At 59.0% G+C, this 17,284-nt stretch overlaps 1 protein-coding gene across 1 annotated transcript; it reads left to right on the forward strand.

Annotated features, from left to right (window-relative positions):
* Positions 1-2,286: 2,286 nt before the first annotated feature.
* Positions 2,287-16,930, forward strand: PEAK3 (PEAK family member 3). The gene is made up of 4 exons (XM_075903192.1): positions 2,287-2,811; positions 7,240-7,358; positions 8,425-9,098; positions 9,561-16,930. Exons 1-4 carry the CDS (start codon positions 2,621-2,623, stop codon positions 10,599-10,601), a joined length of 2,025 nt encoding a protein of 674 aa, XP_075759307.1. The 5' UTR covers positions 2,287-2,620; the 3' UTR covers positions 10,602-16,930.
* The last annotated feature ends 354 nt before the right edge of the window (positions 16,931-17,284 follow it).

Below are 17,284 nucleotides of genomic sequence, written 5' to 3' on the forward strand. Positions count from 1 at the left end.
GGCCGGAGGCGGGAAGCTGCCACGCCAGGAACCGGCAGGGACAGATTTCGGCCGTTTCCGATTTTCACAGGAGGCCTGGTTCCAAGTTGCTTTCAGGCCGGTTGCTGCCCCAGCCCTGGGAGGGCCCCGGGGCAGGGCAAAGGGGCGATGAGGCAGAGGTCACTGCTGCCTTGAGAACTCGCCAGCCGGGCCCCACCGATCACCCATGTGGCTTAGAAACAGCACCACCCGTGTCGTTGCTGATGTTTGGAACCAGCAAGAACCCGAGCTGGGCTCCTCCCTCCATTGGCCCACTGGCTTTGCCGCCGTTAGGGTCAAAAGAGAGGCTGAGGGATTTGGGCTTCTTCAGTCTGCAGAAGAGAAGAGTGAGGGGGGATGATTTGAGAGCAGCCTGCAGCTCCCTGAAGGGGGTGCCAAAGAGGATGGAGAGAGGCTGGTCTCAGTGGGGGCAGGTGGCAGAACAAGGAGCAATGGGCTCAAGTTGCAGTGGGGGAGGTCCAGGTTGGATATTAGGAAAAACAATTTCCCTAGGAGGGGGGGAAGCGCTGGGCTGGGTTCCCTAGGGAGGGGGTGGAGTCTCCATCCCTAGAGGTGTTTAAGTCTCACCGTGGCAAAGCCCTGGCTGGGCTGATTGAGTTGGGGTTGGCCCTGCTCTGGGCAGAGGGCTGGACTGGATGACTCCTGAATCTCTTCCAGCCCTGAGAGTCTTTGATGCTACGACTTTGTTGTTCAAAGATGGGGTCTTGTAACCTTGGCAGTAGCTGCTATTACAATGAAATAAAGTCAGTCTCCTCGTGTCCCTGTTGCTGCTCTCTGAGCTCCTTCCCAATACTGCATTCCCTTCACTCACTGATCGTGTGATTTTTTTTTAAATGGACTCCCGTTTACCTTGGAGGTAAGATGATTCGTTAAGGAGAAATCTGACTCTTCTGATCGATTCTGTCTCATTGACGAACCACTCGTTACAGTGATTAACATAAAAGACTTATTAGGGAAGAAGGAAATTTGCCAACCATGTAGCTGAACGCCATCAATAATACCAGGCTACTGCCGAATCTTAAACAGCCCCATTTATAGCCTGTGTATTTACGACATTATAGCCTCAGATAATGTGTCCAGGGAGCAATATCCATCCAAGTGTCACTGCTCAGCGCGGATTAGTGCTAATCCCTTAGTCAAATTGATGGGGCCACGCTCCCGCTGCAGGAGGAGAATGGGCCACAAAGCAAACCCAAGAACCGGCGTTTGATCCGGCCTGCAAAGCAAATTGGTAAGTGGCCGTGTCTTAGTGGCACCTTCGCTCCCAGCCCAGATTTCCAGTCCTCCGAGGAGATACCCTCACAGCCGGAGCACCTCCTCCTGGCCACAGCAGGGGCTGCACTCTGCCAGGCCGAAGCCCCTTCCTGCCTCTGCGCTTCACCGCACTCTGGGGGCGCCACGGGTCCTGCTTGGTGCCCCGACGGCTGGGGTGTTGCTTGCATCCGAGTCTCTCTAGTCTCCCCATCTCTGGCCTGTCCCACTCGGTCGTCTCTTCCGCTGTCCCCAGGGCTCCGAGGCAGGCGGGGGGCCCCAGGCGCCCCCTGCGTTCCAGCCCAATCCTCGCCCTTGCTACACTGAGCCTGGGCTACCTTCCACCCTGCCGTATCACGCCTCCACCCTGCTCTCTCGGCAGCCTCCTCCCGTTCTCCGCTACAGACCCATCTTGTCCTTGCCCAGCTGTGCTGCCTCCTTAATGAACCCTCGTTGCATCTGACTCCTCTGCCCGGGACAGGCACTCAGCCCCCCTGCTCTCCTGTCCCCCCTCGACCCTGTACAGGGTGGACCCCCCTCTCGGGGATCTCTGCCAAGCACAGACAAAACGAGCAGGTGTAACTAGGGGTGCCAGGTTTTGAACCGGACAGTCTGGTATTTGCGCTTTCTGTCCAGGAAACAAATGGAGAAAATACCGGACATATGAAACGTCGGGTATTTTCTAATGAAGTAAGTTTTATTATTATCAGGCGTATCAGTACGTGGGTGTGTACTGCCTGGCTGGTAGACACCCTTGCACTGCGTGAGTGTGTCTACCAGCCAGGCAGTACACAACTACGCAGTGGGGGGTTATGGAATCCCCGGGGCCAGACTCGCTCGCGCGCCCCACTGGGACCGTGCGTGGGACGGGCAGCATCCCAGGATCTGCGTGCGCCCAGGTCAACCCTGCTCCCCGCCAGCTGGTCTCCCCCACCCTCGATCTCCCCCGGTTCCCCTCCCACCCCCGTTCTGAGATCACGTGTCTGGTATTTTTGGAATCCCAGCCGAGGTGCAGCGGTTCCAGCAGAAGGCCAAGCCGCACCCTGCCGGCACCCTGGCCAGGCACTTTGGAGCCCTCGCCCTTTGCGCGAGCAGCAGGGGTTGCGAGCCGCCCCGACGAGGAAGGAAACGGAACCCGGGGCCAGGCTGGTCCCTGGCGCAAACGCCCTGCCCTGAGGGCGACGCCCGGGGTGAGTTGAGCTCACAGTTCAGCTCAGCCTGCAGGACATTTTGAAACCCCATTTGACGGCACATCCTCCCGCAGGCGCCCACAGCCAAGTGTGGTGCAAGGCCCTTCCCCGGCAGCGCCCGCCGCTGCGAAACCCTCCCCATGTCGGACAGCCAGGCCTCTGCCCTGCTGCCCCAGCAAACCGGCCCCGAGGCCGGCCCGGCCAGCCACCGCAATGGCGCTGGACGCGCTGGCCAAGACGACGATCCGTCCTGCGCCAGGGCGGGCTTGGAAAGGGACGTGCCAGTGTTTGCGCCCGCAGCGCCCCCGCCTCTCCCCGGGAAAACACAAAGGTAACAGGCGCCTGCCGGACGGGCTGGGCCCCGGCCGTGCTCTGGGGTAGATCTGGAAGGCCGGAGGGGAGCGTGTCGCTAATCTGGCCCGGGGGTTTCACACGACGGGGCGCGCCCAGCACTGGGCCGGGAATGCCGGGTCCCGGGGCTCGTGGCTGCAGAGGGATTGGGTGAGCAGTGGGGGGGCTGAGGCAGCTCCCTGTCTGTCCTACACTGCAGACCGCGCTGCGCCCCAGAAGTGGCTGCAGCAGGCCCAGCTCCTATGTCGGGAGGGGGAGCACACAGGGCTCCAATACTGCCCCTGCCCCGAGCATTAGCCCTGCACTCCCACTGGCTGGGAACCTGCTGCCGGCTGCTTCTGGGGGCAGCACAGTCTGCAGGGCCAGGAGAAGCAGGAAGCTGCCTTAGACCTCCCCCCCCCCCCCCCACTGCACTGCTGCACGGGAGCCTCTCGAGGTAAGTGCCTCCGGCCCCAGCCCTGCCCCCCCCCAATGCTGGAGCCCCCTCTCGTACCCCAAAGCTCCTCCCCAGCCCCACCCCACACTCCAGTCACATGATGGACAATTTTCTTCCACTGCATCCTGAGACAAAACATTTGCAAGCGGCTGCTCTTGCCTCATCTCCTGCAGAGCAAAGGCCTGAGAATTTCCCAATTGCTGCCCTCCAGTAGCAGCAGCAGCAGCAGCGAGGCGGCGGGAAGGGAGAAGAGAGGGATCTGCAGGGAGAGCACAAAGGGCTGGAGGTGGAAAAGACCAGCGAGGGGTATGAAGCCAACTCCGCTCTCCCTAAACTGTGGGGTTGTCAATTTCCAGCTCCCGCCCCCCCCCCCAACCTTTCTCCAAAGGTTAGGACTCGAACCTCTCACTCTCTCGACGGCCCAAGCAGAACCCCACGTCTGGATGCCACTGAATGTGGCTCCGAGTCTGCTCTGCACTGCCAAGACAATGGGAAACTGAGGCACAAGGAGGTTAAATGACTTGCTGAGGATCACCAAACAAGTCAGTGGCGGTGGCAGGCAACGCTCCTCATTGGCACATGCGCACGAACAGACGTCTTGGGCTGCAAATGAGCCCGGCTTTCTCTGATGCAGCTGAACTGAAACCCGCTCTCCAGGCGCTAAGGCCTGCTGAGTTCAGAGGGGAAGTTTCACAGTGTGGACACGCGGTCACCGTACCAGTCAGAAGTTCACAGCTCCCTTTGGCCACTGCCAACTCAGCCTGGACTGAAACTGGCGAGCTGGAGGCTCATGACTAAGCCCTCACCCCCTGGTCAACCTTCCACTCTGGGGGGGATCTAAGGATTCCCCTTCCATGAGCCCACGGCTGCTGCTGTACAGACACGAGAGCCCTAAGGATCCACTAGGAGCAGGGTTGCCTGTAAGCTGAGGGCTTGGGTGGCCACCCAGGAGAGATTCAAATGCCGCCCACAGCCAGCAGTGTGGGTTTCTACTGGTGGTGCACATCTGCATGTGACAAAATTTATTCTGCACACGGTTGGAAAAAATGAGAGGAAACTGGTTCTGTGACTGAAAAAATCACGTCCTTGTCCTTCCAGTTCCAGGGGCTGGAGTTTCGTCCGAGCACCCCCCGAGGAATCTGCAGGGCTAATACTTCCCAGGCTGCACCCACCCGCCCTGTGCCTGGCTCTCAGCACCCCCCGTCCAGAGGTTACACATCTGGGATGAAATGCCAGTGAAAGGCAGCTGCGGAGGGACACGTGTGGCTAAAACGGGAAATATTTGCAGAGGGAATCTTGTGGCCCGCAGGGACGGGGCCTGGCTGCAGGCGTGTGCCCAGGCACGTAGCACACACACACAGACGTGCACAGAGCGAGCTGTGAGTGCCACCCTAGCACCCCCCCTAGCACGCGCAGGCAGGCCCACAGACCCACGTGAGCACGGCCAGACGACGCTTTGCCCCTCGGTACCCCATTCTGCTAACCGCCAGCAAATCTCCCAGGCCCCCCTCATAGGCTCCCATTGTGTGCCCTCCCCTCCCCCCCAGACACCACCCTTTCCCCAGGCACACGTGTCTCCAGGGGAGAGCTGGTTACACGCAGGAGCCTCAGCCCGCCAGGGAACCAGCGGCTGCTCCAAACTGCAGCCTGGCTTGCGGCGTAACAGCTCTGCCTGCACTTCCCCGGCTCTCCGGCATCTCTCCTCGATTCCTCTCTCGAAACCTGCCCTGCGGGAGCTGCTGCAGGGACCCGGGGGGCGCGTCTGGGCAGCGGCCGTCGTACCCGGCGGCGAGTCAGGGAGCGGTTTGGAGGGGCCTGCTGAGCCTGCCTCGTTTCAGAGGCGCGTTGGTTTCCTGCGGTTTAAAAGAACAGAGCTGGGGGCCAGCGAGAGCCGGTGTCATTCCGGGGGCTCCCCAGGGGTGCAGCCGACCCGGGATGCAGAGGAACCTTTGCCGTATTTCGGGTTTGTTTCAAACCCAACCGGACTTCTGCTTGCCTCTGACGCTCCCGCCCGCAGCCTGATTCTCCACAGCCACGCGCCCCCCCAAGCCCAACGGTCTTGTCGGGGCGTCCAGAGCCTCCCGCCCGCTCTGCTCCTCAGAACCCCACACAGCGGAAGGCTGATGAGGGACTGGCGCGGGGCCCATGTGTGGGGAGGTGACTGGGTCTTCCCATGTGGCCCCCGTCAGGGCGCGCCCAGGCTGCGATCTCCAGAGGGGTCCCTGGATGGGAGGGGCAGAGGAGAAAAGCAGGTGCCAGGGTCTGCTAATGCCCTGGGCTGGTGGCTCTCCAAGCGTGGTCCACAGGCCACTAGTGGTCCGTGACCCTCTTGCAGGTGGGCCCTGGACTGGGCGCTCACCCCCCCCCCCCACAGCAGGGAGCCCATGGTACTCCTGCCCCATGGCCCCCCTCACTCCCCATGAGGCTGGTGCGCCTCCGCCGGCTTCCTGTCGCAGGGGAGGGGGAGCCTTGCGGGGCAGATCCAGCAGATCCGTGCACTGTCGCTGCCCCTCCACCCAGCTGCGGGAACGGCAGCGCAGGAAACCATCTGGCTGGAGGCTTTCCCTACTGCTCCCATTGGCTGCAATCACAGCCAATGGGAGCAGCAGGGGGGTGGTGCCTAGGAGCAGTGGGAGGCACGGAGCCAGGTAAGCACCCCCCCATCCCTCTCATGTCCAGACCCTGCACCCCGTCCCCTCCCCCGCCTGCAATGGGCCAGGAGTTGGTCTGGACTTCGGGTCCCCAAGTAAGAGCCTCTCCTGCTCCCGCCTGGGCCCGTCCAGCAGCCAGCGCCGTCCGATGGGGCTGGGATCTGTGGCCATGCTGCCACCAGCTGGGGAGAAGCAGCACAGACCCGGGGCAGGGGGCGCCCGGTGGGCCTGCTTCTGCAAAAGCAGCGGGGAGGGTGGGGGCGCCCCGGGCGGTGGGTGTGACCTGGTTGGGGGGCTGGCTACCCTAGTGGCCCTAGGCCCGCTCTGGTTGGGCGTTCACTGGGCGCTAGGCTTGGGCTGAGGCTGACCCCTACCAGCCTCCGTCTGTAAGCACGGCCCAGCGGGGGGTGGCCCCGGAGGGCCCCCATAGAGTGACGGTGCATCGGGGAACCCCCCGACCCTGCACCCCCGTCCGCAGCAGGATGTGACTCTGCCAGCCAGTAGCATAGAGCGGGGACAGAGCTGCTCCGGGATACAGCGCGGCATGGGACCGACGCAGGCGTGAGAGGACGGGCCGACAGCCCTAGTTCCCCAGGGGAAGGGGTTACAGGCCCCTGAACCCCCCTACACTGGTTAGTCTGCCTCCTCCACGCTTCCCCAGGCTCTCCCTGCCCCCTCCCCAAGCCACACCCGCCCTTTGTCCAAACCCCTTCCCTGCTCAGGTGAGAACCGGCTGGGCCACTGTCCAGGTGACCTGAGGGCCCTGGGGCGAACCCCCGCTGGGCCGTGGTTACAGACAGAGGCCAGTAGGGGTCACCACAGCCCAAGCCTAGCGCCCAGTGAACACCCAATCAGAGTGGGCCCAGGGCCACTAGAGTAAACAGCCGCCCAACCACGTCACAGTGGGTAGGAGAGGCGGGGAAAGGCCTGGCCCCGCCCACGCCGCCTGCCTGGCCCCGCCCACGCTCTGCCCCCAGAATGCCTAACCGAGCGGTGCTGCCCCCAAGCGCCCACCCTCCTCATAGTGCTGGGGAGGAGCCTTGGCCCCCATAGGGGGCGGGACCTGAGCAGAAGGGGTGGGGCTTGTGGCTTGCCTCCCTCCGCCCTGACTTCACCCGCAACCCATGTGGCATCTTAGAGACTAACAAACTGTCATCGTTTTAGCACCGAAAATGGCCCCACTAGCAAACTTCCCATGCCCCAGCCTCCTTGCTAATTGGAGGCCATCACCGCGGCCTCGGGCCTCACTGCTTCCCCTTTCAAGCTGGCGGGGGATGGAGGCAACGGGGCTTGGCCTGATCTCCCGTTTCCCTCCCGACAGAGAGATCAGAGCAGCCAGAAGAATGAGCAGCACTGAGCCCCCCTCCCCAAGGCAGGACGGGGGGGCAGGCGGCTTCCCCTGGCACAGCCCCCCAGGATATCTCATTTACAGCAACATCGGTGAGTGGGCTCCTGCCAAGCTGGGACCCGGGCGACCGCTCACCATGTGGAGTGGGGGGCAGCCAGTCACACCCCTGGGCAGCCAGTCACACCCCCGGGCAGCCAGTCGCACCCCAGGGCAGCCAGTCGCACCCCCGGGCAGCCAATCACACCCCCGGGCAGCCAGTCGCACCCCCGGGCAGCCAATCACACCCCCGGGCAGCCAGTCACACCCCCGGGCAGCCAGTCGCACCCCCGGGCAGCCAATCACACCCCCGGGCAGCCAGTCACACCCCCGGGCAGCCAGTCGCACCCCAGGGCAGCCAATCGCAACCCCGGGCAGCCAATCACACCCCCGGGCAGCCAATCACACCCCCGGGCAGCCAGTCACACCCCCGGGCAGCCAGTCGCACCCCCGGGCAGCCAGTCACACCCCAGGGCAGCCAATCACACCCCCGGGCAGCCAGTCGCACCCCCGGGCAGCCAGTCGCACCCCAGGGCAGCCAATTGCAACCCCGGGCAGCCAGTCGCACCCCCGGGCAGCCAGTCGCACCCCTGGGACTTGTAAATCTGCAGGGGTCTTACTGGAACCCTCCGGGGCTGAGTCCCAGCCAGCTCGGGGCTGGTACATTTGCAGGGAGTTAGGCCTTGTGCACCTGGAGAGAGGCAAACAATAATTGCTCCTCCAGGGCCACCAGTGGGGGCAAAGAACCCCCCGGATCTGCACAGCTCAGCCACACTGGACCTGGGCTTGGCTGCCTGCACATCAGCATGGACACGCCACGGAGGCACCAACGGAGCCAGCTGAGAGCCCCCCAGCCACCTCCCCTCTTGGTCCCTCTTGCTGGCAATGCCCAGCAAGGTCCATAGCTCCTCCATGCCCCGTCCAGAATGGGCCAGCCACCCTGGGCCTTCCCTGCCCCTGCAGGCCAGCGTGGGGAGGCCGGGTGGGCAGGTGAGGGCCATTTGCAGCATGGAAGGCACCGAGGGGACGGAGCTATTGGGGCCCGGTGCAGCCTCCCTGCGCGCCTGGGAAGCATCTCAGTGGAGGTGACGGCCGCCTAAGCGTGCGCTTGTTCCCTTGCAGGAGAAATGCGGGCGCACTTGGCGCCAGCCAAGACGAGCCGCGGGGAGTCGCCCACCACGGCCAGCGCTGACCCGCCCCCGCCGCCCCTGCCCAAAAAGCAGCTCAACAGAGCCAGGTCCTTGCCAGAGATGCAGGTCTGTCCCTTCTCCCCATGCCAGGGCGCCCACTTCCCCACGCCCCAGGGCACCCACTACACCCTCCCCGAAGGCACCGTGCCCGACAGGGGCGGCCGCAGCTACTCCGAGTCGGCGGAACGCCCTCTCGGCGACCCCAGAAGGTACCTACCCATGTCCCAAAGCCAGGGCGACTCTGAGCCCTGGGGCACCCGGGGTAAAACCCCCCCTGGCGGTGGCTCCGGGCCCGTCCCCGCACACCCGACCTTCGCTACCCCCGATGGGGAGCTGCTCAGCTTCTTCCAGGCCCTGGAGAGCACGGCCACCGTCCAGGACAAGGTGATGGGATGCCACCAAGCGGCCTTGGTGCGTCTCACAGCCAGGACGCAGGCGATCCTGGGAGGGGAGGAGGAGCGGCAGCTGGAGGGAGCAGAGCGCGCAGGAAAGAAGTGGGCAGATTTCACGCTCTTAGAGACAGAGCCCTGTTGTGAAACCGGAGAGGCCTGGTACTACCGCATCTGCTGTGCCTCTGAGCCACGCCGGCCAATCCTCGCTGCCAAGGTAACCGGAGACCTTGGACGTGGGCCAGTCCTGACCTCGGACAGCGCCCAGATCCACGCGGCTCCCAGACCAAGCACCTCCATGGAGAGCCGGTTTCTGGCTCCGGCTTGAAAGCCGGGCTGGTCGGGTGTGAGGGTGACTGTCAGGTCACGGGGAACCGGCGAGGGTCCACAGTCGGAGCCGCCCCGCCCACGGTGGGAGAGCTGATCCAGCCTGGCTGCCTGCTGTCATCTGACTCAGCCGCCCCCAGCCCAGCCCAGCCCTGGAGTATGCGGGGGGGAGTGGGTCAGACCCCCTGTGCCACGCAGCACGTCGGATCTCCCTGGTGCGCCGAGGGGTCTCCAGGGTGCGCAGAGCGGAGCGTGGGGCCTAGGGCCGGGCCGCGGGCCTGCCTGGGTGGACGGGTCGGGTTCCCCCGATCGCCCCCGGCTGACGGCGTGTTGCCGTTTCTCGCCCCAACAGGTCCACAAGTCCTGCCCCCGCGGTCTTGCCGTGCAGATGTCCGTGGGGGCTCATTTCAACATTCAGCAAGTGCTTGGCCACTTCCTCGATTCCCCCCCCAAGGACCTCGTGCCTGGGGCAAGGCCGGAGAAGCTGGGCCGGCTCCGTCCTGGAGAGGACGAGGGAGCCATGTCTGCCGGCGCGTCCCCTCCCCTGACCCAGGTCGCCCTGTCTCCTGAGGTGCCTTATCAAACCCTGGCTGATTTTGTGCGGGGCTCCCACGCACTCCACAGCTCCCGGCCCGGCCCCTACGAACGCCTGGCGTGCCTCCTCCTGCTGCAGCTGTGCACGGGGCTGGAGCACCTCAAGCAGCAGCGGGTGGCCGGCGCCGACATTCACATGGAGAACCTGCTCTTGGTGCAGTGTCCAGCTCTGCCCCGGGGCCGGCGGGACGAGACTCCAGCCGCCGCGCTGCCGCTCCCAAGGCTGGTCGTCAGCGACTTCTCGAAGGCCACGGGGCAGAAGAAATCCGCGTCTGTGGCCCGAGACCTAGATCGAGCCAGCACGGTCCCCACGTGGCTCTCGGTGGCTCACGTCCAAAGCACCGAGGGGCTCCAGCTGGGCAAGCTGGTCTACGAGATCCTGCACCTGCCCGACCCCCTGCAGAAGGCCTCAGGACTCAGGAGCGGTGACCTCCCCGCTATCCCAGCCTGGTCCACCTACTCCCGGGGACTCCAGACCCTGGCCAGCCTGCTCCTCCACCCAGATCCCCGCAGGAGCCTGCCCGTTGAACAAGCCAAGGCAGTGCTGCAGATCCTGCTGTGGGGACCACGCCAGGAGCTCCTTCCCAGCCACCAGCTCACTTCCGTCCTGCTTCAGAACTGGCTGGCCATCAAGAGGGCGCTGCTGCTGCTGAGCTTTGCGGAGAAGGCGCCCGAGGCCGCGGCGAGCGTGGGGCTGGAAGACTGGCTGTGCTGCTGCTACTTCACGGAGACCTCGGCGCACACGCTGCTCCGCACCCTCCGGACCCTGCATGCCTCCGACAGCTCGGGAGCCTGCTAGCCCCACAGAGTCCGTCACGTCCCAAATGCCTGGATCCGCTTGGTCCTCCGGCTGGGCTCAGCCCTTCACCCCTCGGAGGGCAGTTTTCTGCAGCTAACTGGGGGGAGTCTTCAGACTTTTAGGACTCGGGTCCTGTTTGCTTTAGAGTTTCCGTGGCCCTTTAACTGAGAACAGGGCCAGCGGCGCCAGGGCCAGCTGGACTGGAGCTCTGGGGTGGAATGTGCCTCCTTGCGCCCGGCACACAGAGGGACTGGGCTGCTCATCCAGCGGCTTGCACCCTTACGCACCCGGCCCTACTCCAGTGGGCTCGCACCGCAGCCAGACCCTAAGCATCTGCCATGAGGGTCTCCTGGATAAACCTCACGCTGTTTACTGCTCCTATCCCAGCCCTCCCATCTGTGCAACCTCCCATCCCATCCCCTCCAGGTTCACTCCTTCCTGGTCCCGGGGACTTCAGGGATGTGCTGTTCTCACCTCCAGCCTCCCCTCCAACTCGTCAGGGATTGTGCAAAATAAGATGGAGCTTCTGAACTCCGTTCTCAGTGAAACCCTGGTAGACACCCCCCGCACCCGCGCACTTTGCAGGGTGTTTACTCAGGTTTAGCCTCCTTCAGCCAATTTTCAGGCCATGATTCAATATTTTGTACCAAATTCCCTGGAGTTGTTCTGGAAAAACTTTCTCCCTGAGGGCCAAATGTTCCACGTGGTCATCTGAGTAAGGGCTAGTGGATTGGACCTTTAGACACAAAATCTTCCTTGAAGCATCCATCCCCACGCCCACCCCATAGCCACTAACGATATCGCTTTGGTTTAAAAATAGACTCTAGGGTGCCTTAACGGTTACATGATTAAGGAGAAATATGGTGCATCGGATACACCTGCTCTATTGAGGACTGATGGTTGCATAATTATTACTGTGGAGAACATATTTCAAAGAGGGAAAATGACCAACCTTACAGCAGAACACCGTGGCTACGGATAGACTGGCATGATTTTCCGCAAATGCTTTGAATGGAAAAGTTTTCCGTTAAAAGCATTTGCGGAAAAGAGCGGCTAGATTGGCACGGACGCTTTTCCGCAAAAGCACTTTTTGCGGAAAAGTGTCCGTGCCAATCTCGACATGCTTTTCTGCAAAAAAGCCCCGATCGCCATTTTCGCCATCAGGGCTTTTTTGCGGAAAACAAATCATAAGAACATAACATAAGAACGGCCGTACTGGGTCAGACCAAAGGTCCATCTAGCCCAGTGTCCTGTCTGCCGACAGTGGCCAGCACCAGGTGCCCCAGAGAGGGTGGACCGAAGACAATGATCAAGGGACTTGTCTTCTGCCATCCCTCTCCAGCCTCTGACAAACAGAGGCCAAGGACACCATTTTATCCCCTGGCTAATAGCCTTTTATGGACCTAACCTCCATGAAATTATCCAGCTTCTCTTTAAACTCTGTTATAGTCCTAGCCTTCACAGCCTCCTCTGGCAAGGAGTTCCACAGGTTGACTACACGCTGTGTGAAGAAGAACTTTCTTTTATTAGTTTTAAACCTGCTCCCCATTAATTTCATTTGGTGTCCTTTAGTTCTTCTATTTAGGGAACTAATAAATAACTTTTCTTTATTGGCCCTCTCCACACCACTCATGATTTTATAGACCTCTATCCTATCCCCCCTCAGTCTCCTCTTTTCTAAACTAAATCTGAGCTGTCTACACTGGCTCTTTTGCGCAAAAGCTTTGCGCAAAAGGACTTTTGCCCGAACAGGAGCAGCATAGTATTTCCGCAAGAAGCACTGATTTCAGACAGTAGGAAGTCAGTGTTCTTGTGGAAATTCAAGCTGCCAGTGTAGACAGCTGGCAAGTTTTTCCACAAAAGCAGATGATTTTGTGGAAAAACTTGCCAGTCTAGACGCAGCCCTTCAGTAAAACCCGGATCCTGCTGAATCTCCCTCGCTGTGCATTGATAGTCTTACTTGCTATGACATTAGCGCTCCAGGTGACATGTCCAGGGAGACAGAGAAAGCCAGGCGTCACTGCTCAGCGGTTAGGTATAATAGCCTAGATCAGTGGTGGGCAATTTGCAGCCCTGGGGACGCAGGTGGGTTCTATGCATGGCTTACGAGACAGTTTGTTACCCTTGGCCATGCGCTGGGTTGCCAGGTTCCGCTGGTTCCCATCCGCCCAGGTATATTTCCTACCGGTGCTACTAAAGCGACATGCCAGGGCCAGGGAAGTGAGGAGCACGCTGATTGCACGCCCGTGCGCGCCCTCTGCAGCCAAAGCAAAACCACCTTGTCCCGGCGACTGGTTAGGACCCCTGTTGCGACCCGTTGACAGGAAGGAAGGTCACTTCTGCAGCCCCCTCTCCCGCCTGGGCTGCCTATCGCTGGCCTAGAGAGCGTGATGAACGGTTTGGGTCTGTTTGGGGCTACCCAGAGGAGGAAGGATTTCAGAAAACCAACCACCCCAGAGCTCCCCGTCAGAACCAGCCTGCAGAGCGGATCTGTGGGGCCACGTCTACACCAGGAAACTCTTTTGAAACTACTAAATCCGACTTTAAGACATTTGAACCTGTGTGGCCTCGCTACAGGGACGCCTCGAATGCCGTCCGAGGCAGGCGCTGTCAATGTGGACGCGCTACCTCAGACTCAGAGCCCAGGAAGCGCCGGGGAGCTGCAGGTCTCCCGGAGGCCAATTTGTTCGAATTAGCGCCACCGGGGCATCCACGCGAATGTTATTTCGGGCTGGTATTCCTCGTGAAAAGCAGGACTACAGCATTCGAATTCCTTGGCCCCTTATTCTGGAATACTGGGCTTGGTAGTGTGGGCACACCGCTCACAAATTCAGCCGAGGGGGGGTTATTTTGGACTACGGGCCTAGTGGAGACCAGGCCGGGGTGATTATGAAGGGCCAAGGGGCCGGCCAGCTGGTACGAGGTCTGAACCAGCCACCACACCACTGTGTTTGGACTCGCTTGTCCGCAAGGCAGTTGGCACGCTGCTCTCTGTGCTATAAGCCAGGCTTGGGTTAGCCAAGCAGCGGGCAGCAGCAAAAGCCAGCAGCATGCAAAATCCTGGGCTGATGCACTAGTCCCGCCTGAAAATCCCACTCCTTGCTCCTCAGTGCTTCGGTGAATGATAAGTGGGTAGGTGCTGGGCTGACAGCCGTGGGGTCCTTTATTCCCAGTGTTGGGACAACATGGGCATCGGTACTGCAACCCGGTGAGATCCAACTCACGGAGTTTCCCCTCTTCAGCCTCAAACTACTGATTCCTTGGTGAACACACGGCCATGGCAGAGACGAAGATGAGAGCACCTTCCTTTCCCTTGTAGACACGTGTACGTTCGTGCCATGGAAAGCTATGCTCGGCTGGTACTGTGAGTACAAGACTAGTCAGTTTTACAGCATAGTAGAAACTTCATTTGTTTCTGATATCCAACTCACTGGCAGCGAGACAGGCTTCGGAGTGGTAGGTCCTCAAGAAAGAATGTGTTTGTGGACAGACTGCTTCTTTTGACACAAGATGCTTTACTTCTGGAGCATAACGTCTGCTTGCTCACACAGTGAGCCAAACAACATTCCCAATCGCTGGTTTTGGCTTATGCTGAGCCATGTCAGTTACACACATACATCTGCACAGATTATAGTGTCTGGGAATTTTCTTAGATGTGTCTTCACTATGTTGCCACGATCGAGTTCTGGAGTTTGATTTAGCGGGTCTAGTAAAGACCCGCTAAATCAAATTCAGAGGGCGCCCCTATTAGCGCCAGTACTCTTGCTCCTAGCAAGGAGTAACAGAAGCCAATGGGAGTGTTTGCTCTCCACGACGACCTCCGTCTGTGGAGACCGTGCAGAAACTCCAATTAAGATACGTCAACTCCAGCTATGTAATTAATGTAGCTGGAGTTGCATATCTTAATTCCACCTTCCCGCACAGTGAAAACATGGCCTCAGAAGAGACTGTCTTGTAGTTAAAGCACAACCTAAGGAGTTAAAGATATCTGGGGGCCTACACTATGCTCTGCCACTGATTTTCTGGGTGCCCTTGTTAGCCCTTCTTCAGCTATCCTCTGCAATATTTCATCTGGTAGCCAGATGGCACTAAAACATCTAGCACTGGCAGCGACAAAACAAAGACACAAAATTCTCAGTTATGCTTGCTCCAATTAAGAGCAGAATGCTCCTGATTTCCCACAGGCCCGTTACTGACATCAGTCCAGAAGAGCTGCCACAACACGAATGCCATTAGATTGAGTTCACATTCAAGTCAAACACTATTTTAATCGGAGCCTCACAATCATTGGCATGTTTATTCTTTCAGCGCACCTGTGACGTAGATCAGGCTTATCCCCGTTTTAACGATGCAGAGAGAAACAGAGCAAGGTCACACAAAATGCCTCCAAAGGGACAGGAGATTTTGTTGGCACCCAAAGTCTATGCTTGTGCCCTGACCAAAGGAACATCTTTTATTCTCTTTTACAACTACGGTCCTTTGTTTTTATCCCGTGATGCTGTTACTTTTAAATTACACAGCTGCCTGTAATCTTTCTGAGCCTATGTCTGGACTACTGTTTTATTGGAAAAAGGTACGCAAATCATGCTCTGCAATTTGTGTACCCTTTTCCGATAGTTTTGCCGGAAGAGGCTTTTCCGAAATTGGGCCCGTCTAGACTCGGCCAAATTTCGGAAAAGCTTTCTCTTTCAGAAGAACCCTTCTGCCTCGCGGGAGGAGGAAGACAGGGCTTCCGAAAGAGAGCGTCTATTCTTCCGCAAAAAAAAAGGGGAAGAGCAGACACGTTCCCTGGACCCCGTAGTCTCAACGTCACCGGAGATACAAGGTGAGAGAGGTCATCTCTTTTAGTGGGCCAATGGTGAGCTTGAAAGCTTCTCTTTTTCAGTGGGAGCTGTCTGTTGCATAGTATCACCTGGCCACCTAGTTGCTGTCAGAGCCTGACACCAACGCGGCGCCAACACTCAATTCCTATGGAGTATTGCTACAAACAGCAGCTGATGAGCGTCACTCTAATCACTCATAAGTTTATGTAAAGTCCGTTTATTAATGGTATATATTGGAGAGCACGTTTCCCCCCCCCCCAAATAGTCAGCCCTCCTGTTGTGTATGGGGGGACTTTCACTCAGCAAGAGAAAGGAGATTTTTTTTAAAGCCGGCAAATGTATTTGTAAATTGACAAAAACTTGGCAAAGGATGCGGGCAGGAGTATTATTATAATTGGTCGTTTGGTGTGCAGTAGCACCCCTGAGCCCTGAGCTAGGACTCCACTACGCCAGGCACGGTTCGACAACTAAGAACAATGGTCCCTGCTCTCCGCTTTTAATTTCTTTTGTGACTAGACCAACTCAATTTCAGTGTAATGGCATCCGCTGTGAAGCCTTCTGTGACTACTGGGCCATTCCTGGCTGACTCCCTTTACATTCACGCAAAAAGTGAAAATGTAAGAGTTGGCTACTGGTTTATACCACACTTAGTGCTTCCTTTTAAGAAATTCAATTGCACAGGATTATTTTAACTGTGTTATGCAATATTGCAGCTTTGTTTAGCAGCTTAAAGCTAAGCTTAGAATCCAAGCAGGGAGGAGTTATATAAATTGAGTTCCATGTAGCATGTGTGTTCTTAGAAATCTAGTTCCCAGGTGGGTTTGAAGGAAACTGCCCCTGCAGGGCCTCTCCCTCCAAAGCAGCTGGTGATCCTGTCGATTTCTGTGCTTCTAACCAGAGGCAGGCAACATTAAAATCCAAGTAAATGGTTCTCTAGACGCAAGATTCGCTTTGGCTGGGTTTTTTGTTTTAAGTAAACATTTTCTTGAGTTCCCCCCGGCCCTCCTGCACCCCCCACCCCCCCACACCTTTCGGTGCTGGCCCCCCAAACAGCCAGTAGGGGGCACATGTTGGCCAGTGGAATCCCCTTCCATCCACCCACCTTGTCAGAGGGGAGCCATAAGCACCGTGCACCCTCTGCTGCTACCACCCATCACCCACGCTCCTCTGCCGCTACCATTTGTCTCCTGAATTTCCCCACGGTTTCGACCCACTTGTGGAGGCAACGTTGAGGGCATTGATGTACCAGGGATTTCTAGGCCACTGCCAGCATTTAAGCCAGGGCCTACATTTGGCCAGAGGACAGAGGTGATGAGAATAAAGTCATCTGGATTCCACTAATCCTCCCACCAGGATTGACGAGAAATTTATCTTCGTGCCATCTGGGCCAGGGCGAGCACCTGGCAGAGATTCGCTTGTTCCTCCTGCCTTCTCCCTTCCTCTGGGGCAGCGATTGCAGTGGCTGGGTATCTAGCTCTTCTCTCTAGCCCTCGGGGGGGGGTGGGGGGGGGGAGGGCACGCATGACAAGATACACAGCCTCTCCACTCACTGGCGGCAGGCGACATGGGGCGCTTGCTCACTCTGGCCTCTGCGGTGCTTCCCAGCTATAGCCGGGCACTAGTAGGGCTGCCAAGTGCCCAGTATTGACCTGGACTGTCTGGTATTTTCGCCTCCTGTCCAGTAAAACAAATTCAGAAAATACAGGACACCTAAAATGTCCAGTATTTTCTGGGTTTTCTTCCCTGCCAGGAGGCGAAAATACCGGACACCAGGCAACCCTACGACACACTCAGCAACCAGGCCCAGCCCCCGGCCTCCTCCCGCTGGGCCCCCGACGCCCGCCGTGCTTACCTGGTTCC

The sequence above is a fragment of the Pelodiscus sinensis genome, chromosome 19, assembly GCF_049634645.1.
Source record: "Pelodiscus sinensis isolate JC-2024 chromosome 19, ASM4963464v1, whole genome shotgun sequence".
NCBI lineage: Eukaryota > Metazoa > Chordata > Testudines > Trionychidae > Pelodiscus > Pelodiscus sinensis.

Coding starts and splice junctions, on each gene's coding strand:
- PEAK3 (XM_075903192.1), top strand. CDS start 2,621: ATGTCGGACAGCCAGGCCTCTGCCCTGCTGCCCCAGCAAACCGGCCCC. Junction 2,812..7,239: donor CTCCCCGGGAAAACACAAAG/GTAACAGGCGCC, acceptor CCCTCCCGACAG/AGAGATCAGAGCAGCCAGAA. Junction 7,359..8,424: donor TCTCATTTACAGCAACATCG/GTGAGTGGGCTC, acceptor GTTCCCTTGCAG/GAGAAATGCGGGCGCACTTG.